At 64.0% G+C, this 10,831-nt stretch overlaps 1 protein-coding gene across 1 annotated transcript; it reads left to right on the top strand.

Annotated features, from left to right (window-relative positions):
* Nucleotides 1-2,325: 2,325 nt before the first annotated feature.
* Nucleotides 2,326-7,849, top strand: LOC148042195 (zona pellucida sperm-binding protein 4-like; the record flags this gene model as incomplete). Its single annotated transcript, XM_087703200.1, has 10 exons — nt 2,326-2,428; nt 3,110-3,209; nt 4,542-4,697; nt 5,388-5,575; nt 6,034-6,134; nt 6,513-6,640; nt 6,740-6,929; nt 7,202-7,212; nt 7,325-7,485; nt 7,762-7,849. Coding segments are annotated over exons 2-10 (1,096 nt in total), but the record flags the coding sequence as incomplete, so codon positions are not given.
* Between the last annotated feature and the right edge of the window lie 2,982 nt (nt 7,850-10,831).

Below are 10,831 nucleotides of genomic sequence, written 5' to 3'. Positions count from 1 at the left end.
CCTCTGTGCATGTGCAGAGTTTCCCCGTGGGGCCTGCAGGAGGGTTAATAGATCGCCCCGCCCCGCCTTGGCTCCCCTGGACGAAAGTTTGGTTGTGGCCCCAGGGAGAGACCCCCGCCTCTCCCCCTCCGCCCGGCTGGGGAGCCTCCTCCCTCTGAGCATGCGCAGAGCGCCCCCCCCCCCCCCCCGAACAGCGGAGGGGTTTTAGAAAGGAAGGGCTCTCTGGAGACCCAGAAAGGGGGTTCCTGGCCATGTGCAGAGTGTCCGTCCTGAGCAAAGGCAGGGGAGAAACCCCAGGAGGGCCGATACGGAGAGCTTTTTTCCCGGGCTTATATGGGAAAGGAACGCACACCGTGTCCATTTCGGTGGATAAACTAACCCCCCCCCCCCCGTCTTCTCCTTAGAGGGAAGTGATCTCTAGGCTGGAGTACTGCAATGTGCTCTACATGGGGCTGCCCTTGAAGAGCATCCGGAGACTTCAGCTAGTCCAGAATGCGGCCGCGCGAGTGATCGTGGGCGCACCACGGTTCGCCCACATAACACCGATCCTCCGTGAGCTGCACTGGCTACCTGTTGGTCTCCGGGTGCACTTCAAGGTCCTACTCACCACCTATAAAGCGCTCCATGGTAGTGGATCTGACTATTTGAGAGACCGCCTTCTGCCAATTACCTCCCTGCGTCCCATCAGATCGCACAGGGTAGGCCTCCTCCGTATTCCATCCGCCAGTCAGTGCCGACTGGTGACTACTCGGAGGAGAGCCTTCTCTGTTGCGGCTCCGACACTATGGAACAATCTCCCCGTGGAGATTCGTACCCTCACCACCGTCCAGGCCTTCCGCACAGCCCTCAAGAACTGGCTAACCCGTCAGGCCTGGGGATAATCTTATTTCGCCCCTCCCGAATGCTGAGTGAATGTTGAGTTTTACTGTCTAATTTACTTTGTGCACATTTCTTTTTTGTATTGTCCTACACTCCCCTTCCTTTTTTGATTGTAAGCCGCCCTGAGTCCCCTCAGGGAAAAGGGCGGCCTATAAATAAACTACAAACAAACAAACAAACAAACAAGGGAGGTGCCCCTTGCCCCTCCCCATCTGCCTGCAAGGGGGCTGCAGCCTTGATTTGCAGCCCAGCCCTCCCTCCCCCAGCCCAGGGCTATGAAGCCTCTTTGAGGACTAGCCACTTGCCAGTCCCTGGATGATTAGGATGGCTCTTGCAGCGTTCGGCCTGGGCCTCCTCGGCTGGGCCCTGCAGGTGGGCCTGTGCAATGGAGAAGCCTGCTGGGGGGCTGCTTTGCAGAGCTGCCAGGGGGGCCGCATGCGGATCCTGCTGACGCCCAGGCCCAGAGCGGCTTCCTCGGTCATCCGGCTTCTTGGTCAGTGGCGCTGAGCCTCGAGGCCGGACCACCGGCCCAAGGAATGAGGGGGGGGGGCTGAGCGTGGGGGAGCCGTCTCCCAGCTGCAGGGAGGGGAGGGGCCTGGCTCCAGGGGAAGAGCTGGAGGGGAGAGGCGGGTTTCATCTGCCCAGGAACTCTGCTCACCCTGGTGACCCCCCCCCCCATTAATGGGACCCTTTGCTCCAAGCGGCCGGCCACGCAAGCCTTCTATGCGACTCTTTTACAGGTGAAAAATATGCTAATAGGCCTCAATTTAAATGTTCTACTTAACTGGCAGCTTCGGCCGATTCTGAAACTTTTCTGCTGATATTTTTAAAAGTTTGGTTTTGCATGAAGATGCCCCCCACACACACACACAGCAGGGGGGAGGGGGGAGGGGAGGGGGTGGTCTGGGACTCTGAGCAAGTGAAGTTTTCTTGCAGTCTCATCACTCAAACTAGGGAGCTTCCGTGCCAGTAAGGAGGGTCTTTACCTAAACCAAGAAAAGAAACCCCTCCCTCACCAGCACTGGTGACCTTACCTAGTTTGGGCAATGAAACGTCTGCAAGAAAGCCACCCAGCGAGAGATAGAAAGAGAGACACCCCCCCTCGGGGACCCCTCAGCTCCGCCCTGAGCCACCCGGAGCCTCCTCTCTTGGGGCCAGAGGGGGTTTGTGCCCCGGGTGGGCCCTGCCTTGCCTGGCAGAGGAGAGGAGCCTTCAGACGGCCTGAGGATGCCTGGGGTCTTCTCCCCACTTCTAAGCAGGGGGGAGGGGGAGGGTTTCCCGGGGAAACGGATGCTGCTGCCCCACCCCCTGCCGCCTGGGTCCCTACAGCATGTCTGTCCCGGACTGGCCCACTTTGCAGGGCTGATGGGAGGGGCCAAGGCCCCCAATTCAGCCACGCTGCTGCCTCTTCCCCCCCCCCCCCGCAGATGCCGCAGGGACCCCCCGTCTGCTGAAGAACGACTCCGCCTGTGGGACCTCGGTGTCCTCTCTGCCAGGGGGCTCCGTGGCCGTCGAGACGGCCTTTGGCGGATGCTACACCCAGGCGCAGGTAAGAGGGGGGGCACAGGGTGGGAGAGGGCTTCCCGGGGCCACCTAGCTGCACAAACTGAGCACGCTCACTGCTCGTGCGCGCACACTCGCCCTCCAATTCCATGGCTCGCTTCCGAATGGCTCACGGCCCGGTAGGGGCTGCAGCCCGGGGGTCGAAGCCCCCTGGTCTCGCGTCTCCTGCTTGAAGAGGGGGTTGGCCTAGAAGACCTTCGGGGTTCCCTCTGGCTCTGTTACTCCGTTAATGGCTGTGCCCTTTCCCAGTCAGGAGCTCTGCTCCGGCCGTCCTGCAGCCCCTCCCTTCTGGCCAGAGTGGCTCTGAGGAAGGGGCTGGAGAGGTTGACCCTTCAGAGCCTCCATGGCAGCCCTGAGTGGTCAGAAGGTCCGGCTTCTTCAAGATGGGAGGAATTGGGGGAAAGGAGAGCAGCCAGGAGCCCCTCACTCAGGGGGGCTGGGCTGCCTTTTCTCCTCTGTCTGAGATGCTCAGGGGGGCCTAGCAGACGCCCCCCCCCCAAGGATTGGTTTCAGGACCTGAAAGGACTCTGGAACACCCTTGATGGGCAGAGTGCCCCCCCCAATTGGCCACAGGCCCCAGGAAGCAGCCGTGGCTCCCCCCAGGGGGGCTGGGGGGGGGGCTTTCAGGCTGGGCTGGAGGGACCAGCGGCTCCTCCTCCCCCACCAGGATGGGAGCTATCGGACCACCCTGCAGATGGAAAGCCTTGGGCCAGATGGACGGACGGCCCCCTGCCAGAAGGAGCTGAGATGCCCAGGGCCACATTTAGGTAGGCAGCAGGCTTTTCTCGGGGGGGGGGGGGTGGCTCCCGACCTTCAGGCCCCCCCGGGCTGCTCCAGGGCGACACCAGTTGGGCTGGGGTCTCCTTGCTCCTGGTGGGGCTGTGCAGCTTCCAGGCGGGGCCCTCTTACAGCCCTTCCCTCCAAGTACAAAGCAGGAAGACCCCACCTCCTGTGCCCAGACCCCCTGCCCCACTCGGGGAGAGAGGAGGGGAAGGGCTGCTGAGGCTGTCCTGATACCTGCCAGACACCTGCCCGCCTGCAGCCAGGGAGGGGGGGGGGCGCCGTCCTGGTCTCCTGAGTGGAAGGGCACAAGAGGCTTCCCCCCTCCCCCCCCCCCGATAGGCCCTGGGGAGGGGCTTCTGCCTGCTGCCCTTGTGCCCAAAGCTGCTGCAGGCCAGGAGGGGGAGGTGAGGTCACAAAGCGGGGCTGTTGATGTGGGAGAAGCCCACCCTGGCAACTGGAGGAGGCCCAGACCCCTGCCTGCCTCCTGCCAGGCAGATGCCAGCTGGCATGGCTTCCCCTGCACTCCTGGCGCTTCTGATGGCTGCTACTGCCAAGGTGGCCCCTGCTGGGACCGGGTGGGAGCCACCGGCAGCAGTGGCACTGCCCGGGGGTAGGTGCTGAGACATCCATGGGGGAGGGGTATGGGGGGGTCAGCCGCTCCCAAGATCCCACAGCTGCCCCACAGGCCAACCCCACATCCACCCCCACCAAGGGCAGTGAGGGTGCTGGCTCTGGGGGCCTGCAGGGAGGGCCGTTGGCCCAAAGGGGGCAGCTCCCAAGAGGCTCCCGGTGGCTGTTTCTGGCCCGGCCGGTCTCCGCTGTGGCATCTCTGGCCCGGAGTCCCTGGAGCAGCAGCAGCGCTGTGGGGCCTCTCAGGCCCCATGTTCCTCTATGTTCCGTTTGACCAGGGACCCTCTTTGGCTTTGGGCCCGGGAGCCCCTCACAGGGAGGGACGTGGGGAGCCCCCGGCAGAATCCCCCCCCCGGGAGCCCTTCCCCCTTTGCCCAGGGAAGTTCGGAGGGGCCCCCAAGGACCACAGCAAGGACCACAGCGTCCCCAAAGGGGAGCAGCCGTTGGGGTGGGCTCTGGAGTCTGCTGGAGAAGGAGAGGCTACAGAAGGCCCACCGGCAACCATCAGCTGTGGGTGCCAAGGGGGGGGGCGGCTCTGGGCTCCCCCGGCCCTCCTGGGCCAAGAGGCAGCCAAACGGGGGTCCCCAGGGGCCCCTCCTGAGCTGGGCCTCTGCAGAGGGAATCTTCCTGGTGCTCCTGCAGGGGAAGGGGAGATGCCCCATGGCCGCCCTCTCTCCTGCCCCCAGTCCTGGATCCCCCCAGCCCCAGGCGGTGCTCAGCGGTGCAGATGGCGGACCGGCTGCCCTGCAGCTCCCAGCGGCTCAGCCACGGACGGTGCTCCCATCTGGGCTGCTGCTTTGACCCCCAGGACAGGCTGACCCCCTGCTACTACGGCAAGACAGGTGCAGCGGCAGACCGCGGGGGCCGAGGGAGGGGGGCACCACTGTGGCCCCTGGGACGTCCCGGGACCCCCATCCCCCTTGGAGGGGCAGCAGCTGCAGCCGGTCCCTTCTGTGCCCCCAAGTCCCTTTAGGGACCCCCAGGTCTCTTCTGGGGAACTTAGGCTGAGCCTTCTGCTCAGCTGCCCCAAAGGGCTGGTCCAAGACAAGGGGCCTCTGTCCGGGGTTACCTGGGCCCCTGAGCCACGCCTGGAAGGGCGGCTGGCCAAGGGGAAGCAGAGAGGAGGGGGGTCGTCCTTGTGGAGGTAGAGGAGGGCTGGGGGGGGGTCTTCTCCTTCCTCCCCATCGGGGGTGGGAATGCTTCTACCCTCCTGGGGGGGCGTCTTCTGCCCCCCCCCCCAATGCCTGGGATGGGGAAAAGGGTGGAGGGAAGAGAGAGGCCGTGCCAGGAAGCAGAAAGGGGACGAGGGGGGAGGACCCATATCAGGAGCCCGAAGGGAACGGAGGAAGGGACCCTCCTCCGCTGGGCTGGACGGTCCCTTGCATAGCCATCCCCCCCCTTCTGTCTTGCAGGGGGGGAGAGCTTGCAGCCTGTCCTGCCCGAGGCCTTTCTGGGCCAGGGGTGGGAGGAAAGGGGCACCTGGCCTTTGACCCAACAGACCCCCCCCACCCCCACTCTCATCCCCTTCACAGTGACGGCCCGCTGCACCCCGGAGGGCTCCTTCTCCCTGGCCGTCTCTAGAGACGCGGCTGTGCCGGCCCTGAGCCTGGATTCCCTGCATTTGCTGAGGCCTCGGGGGGGCCCCTGTGGCCCCCTTTCCAGGAATAAAGTCTTCGTTGTCTTCAACTTCCCACTCTCTGCCTGTGGGACCATCGTCAAGGTCAGTGAGGAGGCTGCCACACAACAGCAACAACAACCACCACGCCCCTGTGAGGTGGGGGGGGGGGCCTGGGAGAGGCTGGCTGGCTGGGGGTCCCCAAGTTCACCCTGGGGGCCGAAAGGGGTCAGAGCCCCGGAGTCCCACAGCTTCTCCCTCGGGGGCCCAGGTTCTCTCCGAGGGTTCAAATGGCCGGGCTCAAAGGGGGAAGAGGAGGGAGGGGGCTTAAAGGACTTCCACTGGCAAACCCCCCCCCCCAATTCCCTTTGCTCCGGTGGGAGAGAAATGCTGAGCCATCTTCCACCCCTGATTCTCTGGGCTGGAAGAAAGCGGCCCCATTGGGGGACAAAAGCAGAGGGGCTCGGGGGGGGGGGGGGCAGAGCCTGCTAGAAAGGGAGGGAGGGAAGAGCTGAAGGAGGGAGGGAGGGAGGGGTCCCCTCAGCCAGCGCTTTCTGTGCCAGGAGGCCGGAGGCCACCGGATTTACGAGAACCAGCTCTCGGCGGAGAGACGGACCCTCCGGGCCTCTTCGGGCTCCATCACCCGGGACAGCGACTTCTTCAGGTGGCCGCAGGGGGGTCCCTGGGCAGGCTGGGGGCGGGGAGGAGCAGGGCCAGGATCCCAGCCCTGGGATGAGGGGGGGAAGATCCCCCCAAGAGAGAGGGGGAAGGAGCCCCTGCCTGCCTGGCCCTCCGGCCCCCAGAGGCCTTGAGCTGGGCTGGCTCTCGGCCCCCTCCCCGGAAGGCAGAGCCGGGCTTCAGCCAGGGGGCTTGGTGGCTCTGGGCCTCCTGCTGCTTCTGCTTGCTGCATTCCCCCCAGGCCCTGAGCAGGGGTGGCCTTCATGACCTCAAGGGTGCCTTCTTCCTCCCGGATTCACTGGTGCCCTCAAGGGAACCCGGCAGCAGTGGCCACAAGCCCCCCCCCCCCCCGGCTCTCTTGCAGGCTGACCATCCGCTGCAGCTACTCTGCCCAGGAGCCCCTCCCGGTGAGTCTCCTGGTGGCCGTTCTTCCTCCCCCGGCCGCCGTTGCCCAGCAGGGGCCCCTCACCCTGGACATGCGGATCGCTGCAGGTATGTGGGGGGGTCAGCCCCCAAGCCCTCCCAGGAGGGGGGGGGCTCTGCCTGCTGCTGTCCCTCTGGGGCAACCTCAGGGGCCTCCTCCCTCTGCAGACGAGACCTACTCCTCCTACTACGGCCCTCTGGACTACCCGGTGGTGAAGCTGCTGCGAGAGCCCATCCCCCTGGAAGTCCGGCTCCTCGGGAGGAGGGATCCGGCGCTGCTCCTGCTCCTCCACGCGTGTTGGGCCTCCCCCAGCCCCAGCCCCCTCCGGTCACCGCAGTGGCCCCTCCTGCAGGATGGGTCTGTGACTTGGGACGGGCAGGGGGGGTGACATGCCTTAACCAGCAAGTTTGCCTGGCGCCCAGGGGTGGCCTGGCTGCCTCCGCCAGTCTCTGGCCAGAGCTTGACCAAGGAGGAACGCTGTGCAGCCCCCCTCGATGATCCTGTGGGGCCCAGCGCTTCGTTTCTTTCAATTTATTTCTTTTAGGCGGGGGGGGGAGGGGGGCGCTGTCTCTCGATCAGAGCGACTTTCCCCAGGGGGTGGAAGCTCCCCGTTTTCCCTGGTCCAGCAGAGCCAGGATTGGCTGGTTGCCAAGCGTTTGGTGGTGGGCAGCAGCCCCCTCCCTTCCCCGGCCTCCCACCCCCACCGGTGGTCACTCGAAGCCTGGTTCTCCTGGAGGCCGTTTGTGCCTGAGCTGCCCCCTCTGCCCCCAGGTGCCCCTGCCACGGAGGCAACCTCCAGGCCCAGCTGGTTCCCCTCGAGTGGGATCTGGGGCTGCCCTTCCCCTCCCACCATCAGCGCTTCGTGGTCAGGACCTTTACGGACAGGGACGCCCGGCAGACGCTCAGCGGCCCGGTAGGGATGGGGGCCTGGGCAGAGTGGGGGGGGGGCAGGTCCCCAACCCCTTTGCCCACAGGAGGGCAAGCGCAGAGGAGTTCTGGTTCTCAGCAGCAGCCCATCCTGGACTCAGTGCCGCTGAGCCAAGGGAAGAGGTTTTCCGTACATCCTCAGAGGCACTTTGCCCGGAGGCCAGACTCTGGGGGGACCATTTTCTCCCAGCAGTTGACCCGTGGGCCCGGCATGTGGGTTGGGGTCCCCCACTGCTCCTGACCCCTGGCCCCTTCCCCACAGATCTATTTCCACTGCAGTGCCTCGGCCGGCCTGCCCTCCACCCAGGAGCCGTGCGGCACCCGCTGTGAGGCCGGCCTGCGGGGCAGACGTGAGTTGGTGGGCTGCAGAGGGTCCTTGGGGGGGGGGCTATGGGGAGCACACTGCAGTGCTGGTAGATGCCCCTCCCTCTCCCCCGCCCCAGGCCGGAGGGATGCCCAGGGAGGAGCTCCTTCGGAGGCAGAGCAAGTGCTGATGCTGGCGTCCGCTGGGCCTGTGGACCTCTTCAGCCAGCCCGTGCAGGCCTCCCGCCCGGAAGGTACTAAAGGGGGGGGTCACCTGCCCCCCCAGCAGCCCCTCTGGGGGGAGGGGTTTCTCTGTGTGTGGCTGTATCAACCCTCAACGATGGAGGCCTCTGGCCAGGGACCTTCAGCAGTTCCTCCTGGCTGCAGACTGCTCTGAGTGAAGACCCCATCGCACCAGGGGCTAGGCAAGACCCCCCTGCCCGGCACTCTCTTTCCCCTGCAGGGTCCGGAGCGCTTGCCCCGGAGGGCTTCCTGCGATGGGAGGACGGGCTCTGTCTGGCGGCAGGGCTGGCCGCAACCCTGAGCCTGGGGTCGCTGCTGCTGCTGCTGCTGCTGCAAAGGCGGAGAGGAGAGGGGCCGCGGGGGGCAGCACCTTCCCGCGCCTGAGAGAGAGAATAAATTGGCTCTTGGGAACCCCAGGCTGGCGTCGTGATGTGGCCTGGGAGGGGGGCTTGGTCTCTGTGGCTCTTTCGGGTCCCTCTGGGGGCAGCGGGTGCTGCGTCTCCTGCTGGGGGCCTCCGCAACGGAGCCTTTGCACCCCTGGAAATCCTGCTTCCTCCTCCAGAGGGAGCCCCACTCGTCCCTTTTGGGGGAGTGTTTGAGTATGTATGATTCGGAGGGCCTGCCGGAGATGGCGGGGGCGATGGGGGTGGTTGAGGGGACCAGAGACACAGGAGAGGGTCGGGGTATTGCGGTCGTAACAGGGAGGGGCAGATACGGCGGGGACTTTAGGGCAGGCCATTACCGGGGAAGGAGGGTTCGCTATATTGCAGAGATCCCTCCTTCCGGCCCTAGGAGTCCCACTCCAAGACCAGATGGCGTGAGTAGTCAGGACCCTGGTCTCAGGCTGTTGTCGCTAAATGCCAGGTCTGTTGTCCATAAAGCTCCTCTCGTCCGGGACTTAATTTTAGACGAGAGGGCAGACCTGGCATGTATTACTGAGACCTGGCTGGGCCCAGAGGGAGGAGTCCCCCTTGTAGAGCTGTGCCCAGAAGGATTTCAGGTGCTACATCAGCCAAGAGCCCAGGGAAGGGGTGGGGGTGTGGCCGCCGTTATCCGGGAGTCGTTAGTTCCTCGTAGGGTCCCTGCTCCGGAGATTGTCGGGTGTGAGTCATTGCTGTTAAAGTTGGACCTCAAGGGTCAAGTGGGTCTGCTGCTAACGTACCTGCCTCCCAACAGCGTTGCAGCAGCCCTCCCCTCGCTCCTCGAGTCGGTAGCCGAGCTGGCAATTGAGTTCCCTAGGTTGATGGTCCTGGGGGACTTTAATTTGCCGTCGCTCGGTGAAAGCTCTGATGGGGCGCAGGAGTTCATGGCTTCCATGACAGCCATGGGCTTGACCCAAGTAATTCGAGGCCCAACCCATTCAGCGGGACACATGCTTGACCTTGTATTTCTCTCGGAGCAGTGGATTTGTGATCTTGGTCTGAGGGGGAGTGACATCATACCCCTGTCGTGGTCAGACCACTGCCTACTGAGGCTCGACTTCCGGAGGCCAAACCCCCACTGTAGGGAGGAGGAACCGACCAGGTGGTTCCGCCCCAGGCGACTTATGGAGCCGTTAAGGTTCCAGACAGAGCTTGGGGTTATTCCTGACACTCTCGCCCACAGTCCGGTCGAGACTCTGGCTGCTGCGTGGCACTCGGCAGCGTCGGAGGCCCTCGACCGGATTGCGCCACTGCGGCTCCTCCGAGGCAGCGGATCCCGGAGACCTCCTTGGTTTACCGAGGAACTCCGGGAGATGAAGCGCCGGAGGAGATGCCTAGAGCACCGTTGGAGGTCCGATAAGTCCGAATCGAACCGAGCAATGGTAACCACCTGCACCAGGGAATACACCAGGGCACTTAGGGCAGCAAAAAGATCACATATAGCCACCCTGGTTGCATCCGCTGAGTCCCGTCCAGCCGCCCTGTTTAGGATAACCCGCTCCCTATTGAACAAAAGGGAGACGGGGGAACCCTTGCAGGGCAGAGCTGAAGAGTATGCCCAATTCCTCGCGGACAAAATTGCTCGGTTTCGGTCGGACTTGGACTCCATCCCCGCAGCTCCAGCCGAGACACAGGGGGATCAAGTAGAACAACTCTGGGTTGAGTTTCAGGATGTTACCCCCGGGGATGTGGACAAGGCCATGAGAGCTGTAAGTGCCTCCACCTGTGTTCTGGATCCGTGTCCCTCATGGCTAGTCACGAACTGCAGTGAGGTGACACGAGGCTGGATCCAGGCGGTTGTGACCGCCTCCCTTCGGGAGGGGAACTTCCCCGCCGCACTGAAAGCGGCGGTGGTGAGACCCCTCCTAAAGAAACCATCCTTGGATCCAGCTGTCCTTAATAGTTATCGCCCTGTCTCCAACCTTCCCTTCCTGGGGAAGGTTGTTGAGAAGGTGGTGGCCTTCCAGCTCCAACGGTCCTTGGAGGAAGCAGACTACCTAGACCCCTTCCAGTCAGGCTTCAGACCCGGCTACAGCACAGAAACCGCTTTGGTCGCATTGATGGATGATCTCTGGAGAGCCAGAGATGAAGGACATTCCTCCATCCTGGTCCTCCTTGACCTCTCAGCGGCTTTCGATACCGTCGACCATGGTATCCTTCTGCGACGACTGCGGGAGGTGGGAGTGGGAGGCACCGTGCTACGGTGGTTCTCCTCCTACCTCTCGGACAGGTCGCAGTCGGTGTTAGTGGGGGGGCAGAGATCGTCCCCTAGGCCCCTAAATTATGGGGTGCCTCAGGGTTCGGTCTTATCCCCCCTACTATTCAACATCTACATGAAACCGCTGGGAGAGATCATCCGCAGGC

This window comes from Thamnophis sirtalis, unplaced genomic scaffold (assembly GCF_051295495.1).
Source record: "Thamnophis sirtalis isolate CommonGarterSnake01/CBP01778 unplaced genomic scaffold, rThaSir2_p1.2 scaffold_78, whole genome shotgun sequence".
In the NCBI taxonomy this organism is placed as follows: domain Eukaryota; kingdom Metazoa; phylum Chordata; class Lepidosauria; order Squamata; family Natricidae; genus Thamnophis; species Thamnophis sirtalis.
This window is presented reverse-complemented; position numbering and strand designations above follow the sequence as displayed.